This window comes from Lissotriton vulgaris, chromosome 1_1 (genome assembly GCF_964263255.1).
Source record: "Lissotriton vulgaris chromosome 1_1, aLisVul1.2, whole genome shotgun sequence".
NCBI lineage: Eukaryota > Metazoa > Chordata > Amphibia > Caudata > Salamandridae > Lissotriton > Lissotriton vulgaris.
Window position 1 is genome coordinate 1,147,483,739 of NC_141685.1, and position 15,382 is coordinate 1,147,499,120.

General features: G+C 47.6%; 1 protein-coding gene across 8 annotated transcripts in view; it reads right to left on the reverse strand.

The window, feature by feature from the left end:
• Positions 1–15,382, reverse strand: part of DGKA (diacylglycerol kinase alpha) — a 458,241-nt gene that overhangs the window by 12,769 nt on the left and 430,090 nt on the right. For all 8 annotated transcript variants that reach the window (XM_086963960.1, XM_086963920.1, XM_086963969.1 and 5 more), the window contains 5 exons: positions 13,927–13,991; positions 13,211–13,301; positions 12,266–12,461; positions 8,200–8,320; positions 5,138–5,198 (listed from right to left, as the gene is read on the reverse strand). In XM_086963960.1, the coding sequence (XP_086820086.1) occupies positions 5,138–5,198; positions 8,200–8,320; positions 12,266–12,461; positions 13,211–13,301; positions 13,927–13,991 (534 nt within the window). The remainder of the gene's footprint in view (positions 1–5,137; positions 5,199–8,199; positions 8,321–12,265; positions 12,462–13,210; positions 13,302–13,926; positions 13,992–15,382) is intronic.

Below are 15,382 nucleotides of genomic sequence, written 5' to 3' on the forward strand. Positions count from 1 at the left end.
AATCTGTTATAAGGCTGCTAAAAAGGATTCTTTTGATAGTAATAAAGGATAACTCCAAGCACAACTTTACATTTTATATTCTGACTTTGTGCTTCTCTCAGCTACACAATCTTAGCATATCATTCCTACCAGCAAAGAATTTGTGTCAGTCCTACACATTGAAACCCTTTGTCTTCTGTAACACCTTTACATTGATTTACACTACACACTTATATGATCTAAAGACAGCGAAGATAGCAAGATCGAAAGATGATGCATCGCAAACACTCTACTACAATGGCCAGAGTCCTTAGGGGCAACTTCCGCCGGTGTGTGAGTAGTGTGCGACCCCCCCCTCTTTGTAACTTAAAGCTCCCTTGAGCAGCGGGCTGACGAGCCTGGGATCCCGCACCTACGCGCCGGAGTGGTACTATACCTGGCAGATATTGGCAGCCATCGGCGACCCCAGAACACTGCCTATCCCTGCTGACGAGGGTTGATAACCCGAAACACGTGTCCAGGGATGGCGAAGACAGCGAAGATAGCAAGATCGAAAGATGATGCATCGCAAACACTCCACTACACTGGCCAGAGTCCTTAGGGGCAACTTCCGCCGGTGTGTGAGTAGTGTGCGACCCCACCCCTCTTTGTAACTTAAAGCTCCCTTGAGCAGCGGGCTGACGAGCCTGGGATCCCGCACCTACGCGCCGGAGTGGTACTATACCTGGCAGATATTGGCAGCCATCGGCGACCCCAGAACACTGCCTATCCCTGCTGACGAGGGTTGATAACCCGAAACACGTGTCCAGGTGTAGCGATCGCCCTTAGCAGAGCGGCAGGTTGCCGCAGACATCATGTTTTAGGTCATCTACGGAAAAACTACCAGTCCCAGAAGGCCAAGCGGCGCTGGGATCAGGCACAATGGGAAGAACTTACTTAAGCTCCACCCCTGGAACAAAACGGGCTTGTCAATCCTGTTCCTGGTTCGTTCCCTGTATGTTTGTGCATCTGGAGCTCTGCCTTGGAGATTCGTGACTAGCCTACTTGTCAAGAGCAGACACCCGCCGCGACGACGAAGTGCCTGCGTGGTCAGAAGAGCAAACACCCGCCGCGACGACGAAGTGCCTGCGTGGTCAGAAGAGCAAACACCCGCCGCGACGACGAAGTGCCTGCGTGGTCAGATCATCAGATACCCAACGCGTCCCTGTGAGTACAACAGAGCCGCGCTTGTTTGGAAACATCGAGGAGAGCGGGCTCGCTCTCTTCCGCTACCTTTTTTCTTTTCGTCCGTTTCAAAGCATAAATTAATACTTGTGCAGGTCGCACCATTCTTAGTTGTTATCTATTGGAATCCTAGTACTACAGGCGTGTTTGAGCCTGCAGAAACGCTACTACTATACTTACCCAAAAGGTGTATTTTGGGTCTTTCTACAATCATTGCCTTGTCTAAAAACACTTACCGTGGAAAGTAATACTTACCAGATTTTCCTTATTGGATCCTGGTTGGAAAGTGAGTTAACTTTTCGCCACCTGTGGAGCAGACATACCTTCACCCGTATAACCTACAGACTTCATTCACGGAGTATCCATTCACAACAGTGGTAAGTCCCGGAACACAGGGGAAGTGGGGCTATTCGAGGCAGTACAGAATTACATATTCCTCTCTCTGTCTTCTCACCCACCTCCAGGGAGGTCTTCCCAGTAAAGCAGCTGAACCTAGAAACCGAACTGAAGAGATCAGAGACACCCACATCCCTCCACCTTTTTTCCTTGCGGCCTTCGGCTGTGCGCGCTCCAATAGCGGTGATTGTCCCATTGTTGGGTGACGTGCAGTGGGAGGTGGCGAGGACAATCATCCAGTCATCCCTGCTGGGCATTGGACTCAGGTTAGTGGCGCATGCGAATTCTTGCGCTGCTTTCAATCATTACACCAGGGATGGCGAAGACAGCGAAGATAGCAAGATCGAAAGATGATGCATCGCAAACACTCTACTACAATGGCCAGAGTCCTTAGGGGCAACTTCCGCCGGTGTGTGAGTAGTGTGAGACCGCACCCCTCTTTGTAACTTAAAGCTCCCTTGAGCAGCGGGCTGACGAGCCTGGGATCCCGCACCTACGCGACGGAGTAGTACTATACCTGGCAGATATTGGCAGCCATCGGCGACCCCAGAACACTGCCTATCCCTGCTGACAAGGGTTGATAACCCGAAACACATGTCCAGGGATGGCGAAGAGAGCGAAGATAGCAAGATCGAAAGATGATGCATCGCAAACACTCTACTACAATGGGCAGAGTCCTTAGGGGCAACTTCCGCCGGTGTGTGAGTAGTGTGCGACCCCACCCCTCTTTGTAACTTAAAGCTCCCTTGAGCAGCGGGCTGACGAGCCTGGGATCCCGCACCTACGCGCCAGAGTGGTACTATACCTGGCAGATATTGGCAGCCATCGGCGACCCCAGAACACTGCCTATCCCTGATGACGAGGGTTGATAACCCGAAACACGTGTCCAGGGATGGCGAAGACAGCGAAGATAGCAAGATCGAAAGATGATGCATCGCAAACACTCTACTACAATGGCCAGAGTCCTTAGGGGCAACTTCCGCCGGTGTGTGAGTAGTGTGCGACCCCACCCCTCTTTGTAACTTAAAGCTCCCTTGAGCAGCGGGCTGACGACCCTGGGATCCCGCACCTACGCGCCGGAGTGGTACTATACCTGGCAGATATTGGCAGCCATCGGCGACCCCAGAACACTGCCTATCCCTGCTGACGAGGGTTGATAACCCGAAACACGTGTCCAGGGATGGCGAAGACAGCGAAGATAGCAAGATCGAAAGATGATGCATCGCAAACACTCTACTACAATGGCCAGAGTCCTTAGGGGCAACTTCCGCCGGTGTGTGAGTAGTGTGCGACCCCACCCCTCTTTGTAACTTAAAGCTCCCTTGAGCAGCGGGCTGACGAGCCTGGGATCCCGCACCTACGCGCCGGAGTGGTACTATACCTGGCAGATATTGGCAGCCATCGGCGACCCCAGAACACTGCCTATCCCTGCTGACGAGGGTTGATAACCCGAAACACGTGTCCAGGGATGGCGAAGACAGCGAAGATAGCAAGATCGAAAGATGATGCATCGCAAACACTCTACTACAATGGCCAGAGTCCTTAGGGGCAACTTCCGCCGGTGTGTGAGTAGTGTGCGACCCCACCCCTCTTTGTAACTTAAAGCTCCCTTGAGCAGCGGGCTGAGGAGCCTGGGATCCCGCACCTACGCGCCGGAGTGGTACTATACCTGGCAGATATTGGCAGCCATCGGCGACCCCAGAACACTGCCTATCCCTGCTGACGAGGGTTGATAACCCGAAACACGTGTCCAGGGATGGCGAAGACAGCGAAGATAGCAAGATCGAAAGATGATGCATTGCAAACACTCTACTACAATGGCCAGAGTCCTTAGGGGCAACTTCCGCCGGTGTGTGAGTAGTGTGCGACCCCACCCCTCTTTGTAACTTAAAGCTCCCTTGAGCAGCGGGCTGACGAGCCTGGGATCCCGCACCTACGCGCCGGAGTGGTATTATACCTGGCAGATATTGGCAGCCATCGGCGACCCCAGAACACTGCCTATTTCTGCTGACGAGGGTTGATAACCCGAAACACGTGTCCAGGGATGGCGAAGACAGCGAAGATAGCAAGATCGAAAGATGATGCATCGCAAACACTCTACTACAATGGCCAGAGTCCTTAGGGGCAACTTCCGCCGGTGTGTGAGTAGTGTGCGACCCCACCCCTCTTTGTCACTTATATGATCTATTGTCAATGTGTAATGTGTGCATGTGATGTAAAGGGCTCTGATACCCTAAGGTTGGATGAGTAGTGTTATAAAACTATTAATTTAAAAAAATCAAGTGCTAGTTAATTTTTTGGGATAAATATTGGTATATGCAGATACATCTGCCATTCTTCCAGTGCATTCATATCTCTTGCATATTAGGGTTGGACAAAGTCAAAAATCTTCTTCAAATCGTAGTTACTCATAAGAAATTGTGAAGTGAGCTGTGAACGAGTTGTGTGCCTTTGTTTCCCCACTGCATTGGCATATAGATGTTAGAGTGCAGGTATCTCCCAGTCAGGATTCTACACAAACAAAAGGAGGACTGGTGGCTCTTTAAATTTACCCTTTGCTTTGGACCCAAGCTGTAAGAGAAAATAAAATACCCTGTCACAGCCTGCACGTTGCTGTTGCGAACAGAAAGCAGGCAAGGTGTAGACACTGCTGAACTGTGTTCTGGTGTAGGCAAATTACACTGGGACAAATTCAGCATATTTCACAAGGGCCAGATGGATCCGGGATCCAGATAAATAACAGCTGCCGGGTCAGGCTGGTTCCCCCTTCATTCCAGCACCGATTCAGTGCTTAATTTGTAAAGGAATGAGCACCGGTGGCCAAAGCTCTGATCAAATGCCTGCGGGCGGTATATTTAAATGTCCTTGTGCCAAATACCAGGGCTGCAGCAGGGCCGGACTGGGAACCAAAACAGGCCCTGGCAAAGTGCCCCCCCCCCTCCCCCGGGGGGTTGTGGGTGCCGCCGATCTCTTTGCCAGAGTCGGTTTTCCACTGATTTTGTTAACAGGGCCGATTTTGCAGCTATGCTACAAAAACGGCCCTGTAACAAACCTGCAGTGCACCGGGGGATTGCCCGGGGCCCGCTACGGCCAGTCCAGCCCTGGGCTGCAGAGTCTTAAATCCACCTCATCCCTCTTTAATTCACTACCAGACACTCCCTGCCCTTTATGTCATTCTTGTAGGTTCCTGCCTTGGTGACGGTTTTCCCATCTCTACTTCCTCTGTCAGTCTGCTTTGAATGTTTTCCCTCTCTTGTTCTTGGGTAATGTCTGGTGCAAAAAAAATAACTGCCGGTGAAACTGACTTGCTGCAGGGTTCCGAACCTGAAGTCCTCCACTTCCTCCAAAATCCAAATTTTAACGAGACTGAATAACAGCCGAGTCGCCCTGAAGGCATCGGCAGACCGAGATCGCTGAATCGGAGCACAACCCCTAGATGATTCAATGATCAGTTTATTTTCAACCACTAGATGGCAGGCATGTATAAACCATGCGCCTCTATAATAAATGTAGTTTGTGAGAGTAGACCAGTCCTTACCGTGCAGGGGGGCTGCATCCATGGCTCCCCGTCAATTTGCATTGGCAGAGGTTTCGATGTTCTGTTAAAACAAGGGAATAATATAAACAAAAATATGAAAATGTGGTAATTAACAAAGGTTCAGAATTCTCGATTTCTAGGATTGGGGAAACAGCCTTTACAACGCGGCCGTTGGGTGGCAAGGGTATGTTTACGGTGGATTGGGGTATTTGGGTTGCAAGGGTATTTTTAGGGTGGATTAGGGTATTTGGGTGGCAAGGGTATTTTTAGGGTGGGTAAGGGTATTTAGGTGGCAAGGTTATATTTAGGGTGTAGGATGGGTAAGGATTAGGGGTTGGGGTCAATAAGGTAATAAAATAATAATAATAATAATAATAAAGAGCTTATAGAGCGCTCAGTAACGCCATCACGGCGTGTCCCCGCGCTGAAGCTATCAGTGAAGCAGCATAAAAGCCCAGGCTCTAAGCAGAATATAGATGTGTTTTAAGCAAAGCCCTAAACCGCAATTCATTGCTCTCCAATCTCAGCACAGGAGGGAGTTTGTTCCATTGTTGAGCTGCTTGGAGCGCGAAGGAGCGTCCACCCATTCTAGCCTTCCTGATCCTGGGGACTGTCAACAATATAGACTGAAAAAACTAAGGTTACAGGGATGTTATAGTTAAGATCAGATTTCACTCATACAAAACAAGTGAAATTCAACAGTTATAGTTACCCTAGCTAACTATAACTTATGCCCCGTAATGCATTATTTATGACCTCACATATTACATCACACATGACATGATCAGTGACATCTCTGATTACATCATCTACCAAACCACTCACACACCCCTATAAAACCTCATACACCCACTCACATATCCATTCGGAGACCCTTACAAGTACTCTCAGAACTACATATCCATAGAGAGACACACACACACCCACTCACTCATACAGCCACTCACATAGCCATTCTCTCACCCATACAACTATTCATACAACCAGTTGATCATCCTTACACACACTCATCCATACAGTCACTCACATACCCACTCACACATGCAGTCACTCAACCATACAGGCACTCACACACCAATACACCCACTCACTCATACAGCCAATAAGACAACTAGTCACTCACTCACTCACACAGCCACACACTCACCCATATAGCTACTCTCACACTCACTTATTCACCCATACAGCCACTCATACAGCGACTCACTCACCAATACAGTTGCTCAACACAGCCCCTTGCTCACCTATACATGCACACACACACACACACCCGCCCACACAACCACTATCATACTCGTTCACATATCCATACAAGCATCCCCTCATCTGCTCACTCACCAATACAGCCATTCATACAGACACACACTCTCCAATACAGCCACTCGCACACTAACTCACTTAACCAAATCAAACAGCCAGTCACTCACACTGCCATTCAGACACCCACTCACCCATACAGCCACTCACACAACCACTCGTCCACCCATACAGCCAGCCGCTCATCCACAGAGTCACTGACACACCTGCTCACTCACCAATACAGCCACTCACCCACGAGTTATTAACCCATACAGCCACTCACACACGCAGTCACTCACACATGCATACACACATTCACTCTCATAATATGAATCAGAAGTAGTATCACTCATTAGCAGTACACCAATTTTACTTTTGTAGTACCTTAGTATATATGTTTAACAATCAAACTCTTAAAAAAATACTTACACTCACTGGATGATGTCATGAGTGATGTCACTGACCATGTCATGAATCATGTAATATGTGAGGTCTTAAGCAGAGCATTGCAGGGGCATACATTTTAGTTAGTTCAAGGTAACTATAAGTGCTGAATTTCACTGGTTTTGTATGAGTGAAATCTGAGCCTAACTTTAAGATCCCTTTAACCTTTGGATTTTTCAGTGAATGTGTAAGGTTTTTCTAATTAGATTTCCTAACAAGAATGTCCCTGTAACCTTAGTTTTTTTTCTGTGAATTTCTACGTTTTTGATTTTTTTTAATTTCCTACCTGTAACCTTTGAGAATTAGTAAGTGCATGAGTGTCTCAGTGGGTATGTTAGTGTCTGAGTGAGTCTGTGAGTGCCTCCATTAATGTGCCAGTCTGGAAGTGAGAGCATGAGTGTGAGTAGGTGCACAAGTCTCTGAGTGGGTATATGAGCCACTGAGTTGGTGCATGAGTCGCTGAGTAGGTCTGTGAGATTGTATGAGTGATTCTGTAAGTGGGTGCATGAGAGTCTGGGTCTGTGAGTGGCTGTGAGAGTGTCTTAGTTTTTCTATGAGTGGGTGAGTTAGTGCCTGGGTGGGTTCTGCTCCTTTTCTGACTTTTTTCTCCTCACTTCTGACCTCTATTTTGCCCCTTTCTTCGCATTGCTGACCTCTATTTTGCCTCTTTCTGCTCTTTGCTGACCTTAATTTTGCCTATTGCTACTGGTTTCTGACCCCGGTACTCACTATCTAGAGGCTACCTGTTTGCTCCTTTGAAAATTGCTGGTCCCCTACCTTTAAATGTATTGCAACAATGCTGAGAAGTGCCAATTCTGTCCCCTTAAAAGTATTGCACCAGTGCTGAAAAGTCCCAGTCCCATCCCATTAAAAGTGTTGCACCGGTGCTGAGAAGTGCAGGTACTCACCCCTTCAAATTAAACAAATGCAGGTAATCAGCAACTGACAGTACCTGCTCATTTTAAGCACTGGTTTGGAGAGAGGTTGAATCCAGGGCAGCCTATCCATTCGTGCATTGGGCTGTCAGTGGATACCAAGTTACGCGGAGGTTCAACTTTTAGGGGGAAAAAATACAAAATGGACATTTTTAAAAAATGGGGGAGGGGGGAGTGCTGACTGCATGGTTTACCTAGGGCGCCAGTTTGGGACTGCTTCTAGACCGACTTTACCATGGCATCTGGAAGAGACAGTTCTTCAGCTCCCCTTTCCCGGTCAGAGAAATTCCAATCCCACCAAGCCCCAAGGTGGGACACACAGATTAGGAGTGCCTGGGAAAGTGGCTTGCATCTTCCAACTCCTGAGAGAGGCCACACACTCACCGAATAGTGATCTCCGAGCACTTGGCCAGCCGTTTGCCTGCGCTCTTCAGCCCGGTGTAGATCTGGCCCATTTCAATGACTCCTTCCAGACCCACCACCTCCAAGCGTTTATCGCTGAGATCTGTAAGGTGAGGGGAAAGCTGTTAGATTGGTCAGGGATGTCTGTAAGTATAGTGGGAAAAAAAGCAGTGAGATTGACATGGGGCTCGCCTCCACCCTTCCCGAAGTATTAGAACACTTGTATAGCATAGCTTTTGCCTCACACTTGCCCTCTTGGGAACTTTGGTTGCAACGGTCTCCTGCAGACTATGGTTTGCTCTGCTGGAGCTTTTGCAAGGAGTATGTCAGGTGATCATTTGCTGGACATTCTGGGTGCACAGGATGTGGCTGGTGCCAGCGGATGGCCCTCCACTGAATAAAAGGAGGCGGCAGGAGGGGCCTAGAAACCTTCCGCTGATCTCTGGTGTGTGATAGGTTGTGAGTGATCTGATGGCATCCCCTCACTAAACTCTTGCATTTGGTGTGTTGCATGTAGAGGAACCAGGTGAAAAGGCTGGGTGTGAGATCTAATCTTCCAAACTTTTCTCAACCAGAGCAGTGAATTGTGGGATTGTTGGTGGACATATGTGACCTAGCTTCTAGCCACTGATCTGTGTATTGTGGGCGATTTCCATGTATGATGTAACTAGGCTACTTCACGTCACAAAGGACGCAATGCTCAGATTCTGGGCTTTTATTTGACAAATCACTGATTCAGTAATGTTAGTTGATCTGTAACAACTCAAGTACGTCTGGGCCGCAACCCACACAATTCAATAGTTAACTTGAAACCACAGAGTGGAGTACTGCATTGAGGTTAGTTTCTTCACTTGGTTTTGAACATGCGTGCACGCTTTTTATGCACCTACCATGTAATGTATGTATACTTGTAAAGCGCACTGTTACCTCGTTACGTGGCGTCCTGGCGCTGTATACCGCTGGGGAACCCGTCCTGGCTTCCCCTGTGAGAGGGCACCCCCCAAGGTGCAGCCAGGCATCCCCGGCGCTGCTGGGGCCGTTGTGGAGATTAAGCAAGCTATTGCCCAGAGTTGCACCCATGGTTAGCGTAGGCACCTAGGCGATAATTATCGAGTCCGCGGACATTGACCCAAGACCCTGCCGCGTCAGGAATTGAACCCTGGTCCCAGGCCGACTACTGCTTCAGGGTCTGCCGCTTCTAACCAGTGAGCCACACTTCTCCACAATTCTGGGCTTTGGCTGTACTCGGGGGCTCCTTGAGGCTAGTCCTGGAAAGGAGTGCTGAAGTGGTTCCATCTCGCTGGAGTGTCTTTAAATGTAACTTTCCCTTGCATGCAGCTATTGGCCGTTACAATGCTATTATACAGTACGTTTGCGGCGTGTCAGTGTGTATGCTTATTAAATTGTAGATGCATTTTATCAGCTGCATTTGAGTGTTAGCATTATGTTCCTTTAACTAGCCTTGATTTTGTGGAAATTCTGCTCCATTTTTGTTATATCGGTCGTATAAGCCCCCATCTCGGAGTTGTCCAACAAGACTTCAATTTAAGAGCCATTTCCAAGAATAATAAGCAAGCAGGGGTCTTGTCGGCATGCTTGCTTTCCACAGTAGCCTTTATAATGCTGATGGGTAACTTTTAGCATTCTAACACTGAGTGAAAAACAGGCAGGTTGCTCCTGTTTTGAGCCTGGGAAATCCAATGTTGGTTTTTGAGTAGGAATTGGGGCACATGCCCCAGTTTTATTTTCATCACGGACTTGCTGTCTCTCTTGGCTAAATGTCACATTTGAGAGTAGTATACACAGCCCTAAGTTACTGTCATTGCTTTAGACATGTATTTCACAGCTAAGGCTTTTATAAAAGGGCAAAGTTCATCCGCTATTGGCCATTTTCCTTTTATTTCTTTTCTGAACCTCACACAGACTCCAGTGCGAAATAAATCAAATAGAAGACACTGCACCAGTGAACTCTTCATCCTTTGGAGAGGAGGCAGCCATGTTATAATGCGTGTGATGTCTCTGCACCCACGCACTGTGGGAAGATGAAGCAGCTATTTTGGAACGCTAACAAGTTTATATTGATCTGTTCAAACAGTCTATCTAGCTCTTTTGCTCACCTCTGTCACTGTTCTCCTACGTGCCAGGACACTCTTGAGTAGCAGTACGCGGTATAAATCCCCTTATAACATAACATAACATAACATAACATAACATAACATAACATAACATATTTTTGTTCAATAAGAACGTCTACAGAAAATCAAGTAGAATTAAATGGTTTTAGTACAATTTTTGGGCACCGAGCAAGTAGGAAGACCATATCCTTGTTTTGTTTTTGTGTTTTTGGCTGATGGATCTACAATTGTATGTGGCTCTTCATTTATATCAAAGCGCTCTGGCAATGGAAACTTTCATGACCAATCTGCACATCATTGTTATGAAAAATGCAACTCTGTGAATTTGGACCAGACAGTTTTTTTGTACACTAAAATAGACCATTTGTCTTTTTACCGAAAATGTCTGTTCTGCCCATTTTTGTGCGTAGAACCCAAGACAATCCAGCTTTGTGCGAGATGCCCTGGACCATCTGCGGAGACAGGGAGAGAATAAAGCCTTTTGTCCAACACTTCAGCGTGCCCAGAGGGGGTAGTACGATTGCTTGTTTAATAACAAAATTAATTGGAACACCCGCAATTTAATTGCATCTGAATCCCTTCCCAGTCTTGTGAACACATGTTTTTTTCTTCCTAAGAGGCTCCCTTTGTCTTAAACAAGGAACAATTCCAAGATGGCTGTGCATGTGCACCAAGGAGGGTTTTGTTATGGAGACGTGAGCCCAAAATCAATGTTTTGACAGCACAACATGAATGTGGCTAGCCCTGGGTTCTACCTATCCGTGGTTAATGCCTGGGAAAGAAAGTGCACCATGTAATTGCATAACCACACCCCATGAAAGGTCAGGCTAACGCGATCTTGGATCTACTTCCTTTCTGGCTCCTGATTGGAGTAAGAGCTACTGGGCTCAGGGATCTCTTTATATTTCATTCCTAAGTATGTGGGGGGGGGTGGGGGGGGGGTGCTGACAGGGCCCTGGATTCCCTATATAGCTGACGTTTTGGCCTGGATACCCTGCATATGTATGTTTAATGCATCAAATATAGCGGTTGTCTAGGTTCTGGATTCCCTGAATCACCAAAATAGTGCACTATGATGACAGGCTGCTAGGCCCTGGATTCCCTGTATCACCAGGGTGGTGTGCCTGGGGTAACAAGCTGCTTGGCCCTGATTTTCTGTATCACCAGGGTGGTGTGCCTACAGTGACAGGCTGCTAGGCCCTGATTCCCTGTATCACCAGGGTGGTGTGCCTACAGTGACAGGCTGCTAGGCCCTGATTCCCTGTATCATCAGGGTGATGTGCCTGGGGCAACAGGCTGTTTGGCCCTGATTTCCTGTATCATCAGGGTTGTGTGCCTGGGGTGACAGGCTGCTTGGCCCTGACTTCCCGTATCACCAGGGTGGGTACCAGGGTTAACAGGCTGCTAGGCCCTGATTCCCTGTATCACCAGGGTGGTGTGCCTGGGGCGACAGGTTGCTTGGCTCTGATTCCCTCTATCACCAGGGTGGTGTGCCTGGGGCGACAGGTTGCTTGGCTCTGATTCCCTCTATCACCAGGGTGGTGTGCCTGGGGCGACAGGTTGCTTGGCTCTGATTCCCTCTATCACCAGGGTGGTGTGCCTGGGGCGACAGGTTGCTTGGCTCTGATTCCCTCTATCACCAGGGTGGTGTGCCTGGGCGACAGGTTGCTTGGCTCTGATTCCCTCTATCACCAGGGTGGTGTGCCTGGGGTGACAGGTGGCTTAGCCCTGAATTCCACTAATCTCTTTAGCTTTTGACTGAAAAGAACATTTGGTGGTCTGGATAGGGCAGCCTGCCTTAGATTAAGGGGCGTGTCTGCCTTATATCCTATGTATAGTAACTGCCTTGAAGTGGAATTCTGCAAAATTCCAGGTGGTGCCTTGACCCTTCTTTAACCCTTCGCCCGCCATACCTTGCACACAGCACTTGAGGATATCCGGGTCTGTAATTGCTTCTGGTAGGTTTTTGTCGGTAGGATTCCCTGCTACTCCGCTCAGCGGCTTTTTGGTTTCCCCCCAAAGATTGGAGCCGCCATGCATGCTGGGAATGTTGACCACTGCTATGCCTTCGAGAGACTGGCTGCTGATGTCCAGCACCCTTCCACAGCACTAAGAAGAGACAAAGAGTGAAGCATGACTGTGAGCATTTTATGCACAGACAGAATTAATAACTTTTGGCATGGGTCAACAGGAAGACATAATAGGCATTTCACGCAAAACAAGAGACGCTGGAATGACTGGAGCACTAACTGTAAGGCATGGGCTCTGGCAGGTCCAATATAATGAAGCAAACTCAAGGAGATGATGGACGGAGCGCTGAAACTTTTCAGACACTTACCCCCATTCACAGATCTGGGTTGAATTCATCATCGTTCTTTAGCTCAATTTGCCACCCCAGTTCAGACCCAACCATATGCAAATCAGTCTTGACCCTGTTGCTACTGGGAACAGTCCACCAAAACTGTCAAGCCAGGTCTTCCTTAGACTGGAAACAAGCATCCTGGGACCGGTTTTGGGGTAACACCCCTCATCAGCCAGGCTAGCTAGAATCCAGTGGCAACGTGAGCAAGGGACCCACGTCTGGGCGTACCCTGACAACTTAGGGCGAACAAAGCAGACAGAAGGAGATGATGGACGGAGCGCTGAAACTTTTCAGACACTCAACCCCAGTCACAGATCTGGGTTGAATCCATCATCGTTCTTTAACTCCCTTTGACACCCCCGTTCCGACCCAGCCATATGCCAATAACAGATGAGGCACTAGTATGCCACTGAGTTCCAATCCGACTACGTCAAATGACGGAAAGTAAAACGAACCTCGATGTAAGCTGCCTCATGTTTTTTCAGGCCATACTCACCTCAATGGTAATATATTCCTTCAGCTTTTTACAGGTGGCGGATATGGACTCAGACGTGGCAAACTCAAAGTACAACAGCTTGTTCTTCATTCTGTGAACAAGGAAAGAGACAGAGTTTTAGACAAGAGTGCGGCTTACCTCCATTCAAACTATCCTTCCAGTGAGAACAGGGGGAGCAGCTGGCAAGTGAGACCTGTCTGACGTCACCCAGTACAGTCTGGTTATTTTAAGGTACGTTTGTCTTGTTTGTTCAGACAAGATACCATTGAAGAAGACCGTGCTTTAATGGCAGGAAATATGAAGCAATCCTACTCCAAATGATATCTAGAAATGTAAGGCGGAATGACCCAGATGCTGGACGATAGACAGCCAGGGTGTAAACACAGAGCCCTCATTTGCAACTGAGGTCACCACCACCTCAACCAAATGGGACTTCAAACCTTGATTGTTAATTTTGAGGAGGGGAGATTTAAAGTCATGCGAAGATATGTCAGACATTTTTTTAATAATCCCCAATTCCCTAAGAAAAACATAAATGCAGAGTGGAATCCTCTACAAAAGAGAGAAGAGGTGATTATAATTATATACAAGGAGAAGAAGGAAGAGGGAGAGAAAAAAAGACAATGGAAGGGGAAAAAGAGAGAAGGGGAGAGATAAATGCGGAAGAGAGAGAAAGAGGTCAGGTTCCAAGGAGAACCCAAAGGGTTCACGGTCACCTGCTGTTGAATTTTTCTGGGTATTTCTCCCTCATCACGTGGAACCTGTGAGCGATGGAGGCATCCTGAGGAGACAGAAACAAGGAAAGCATAGTGAGAGACGATAGGGTGGTGGTAAAGCAACCAGAGGAGGTAGGGTCAGACTTTTGCTACCAAAGGCGATATTCAGTTAGGGATCCACACCCAGCTGAAAAAGGCTTCAGCCATGGGACAGAGCATGTCTTTACGTAGGTCAATAAAATGGGTCTAAATGTACACAGTACTTTGAATATTGTGTGAAAACAGCTGATGTATGTCTACACATAAATGTGTCAAACATTCAAAATGAGAATAACTATATTAGAGAAAACACCAATGTCTCGCGGGGCAAATGTCCTATTTCAGACAGAAACCTAGTCCATAGCCACCAAGTTTAACATGCTTTGTCTCACTTCCAAAAGGCCCCACTATCAAGCATTGCCGTGGGTGAGAAAGAGTTTAACTTGATTTACCTCGAAATCTCCTTTGAACTAATTGTCAGGAATACATCCATAATTTTACACTCAAGGAAGTCACTGCATTTGCAAGTTTCCTTCTCTATGTTTGTGCGCCAGGTGTTCTATAATGTAGTCATAGCTTGAAAGTTCCAAGCAGGCCAGTATCGACAAAAGGAATGGCAGTGTAGATCAAACTAGAAATGTCATCGAGGATGGGCCACAGAGCAGGGGCCTAGAGAGATCAAGACATCTGATGATAAGTTTTCCCACCTATAATTTGGAGATTTCTCTTTACGAACCCATTAGAAAACTTGAAAATTAGGAGGCACATGCCCATTTTTGGGGGATCTTTTCTGACCATAAATGCAGTGACCTAGAAAATGTATGTTGTGGTACTGCTCTGAGATAATTGAGGAAATCCCAAAACACCACAATATACACCAGCATATTGAAATATACAAACAAAAGGATTATGATACTGACCCACTTAGCATCTGTTCTTTGTATGCAGTGCTGTAGATTCACATGTTTTGCATACGCCTGCCATCTAGTGTTGGGTACGGAAGTTTTCCACTTGTTTTTCTTCTAGGAAGTCTTTCAAGTCACGAGGTAAGGCCACTCCTCCTCTTGGTAACACTGTGTATGAGCATCGACTCCCATGGTAGATTGTTTTACCGCAAGAGGGTGTGAATGGAGTATAAGTAAGTGTAAGTACAAAGATGGCCATGCATATTAAATTATATATAAGAAGCTGAAGTGGGCCGCCAACAGATATAAAGAAGAAGAGGTCGGGGCGTGGCTTGAGCGCCGCACAAGATGGCGGCTTAGCGTCGGAGCTCCGCTAACCGAGCACCGGCACCGGCGGATTCCTGCGCATTCACCGGAGTTCCACTACTGAAAAGCCCTGAATCACTTGTGGGAGCATGAGGTGAGCAAATGGCTCTGCTCCTTATCTATTAAAACCAGCGATATGCGCAAAT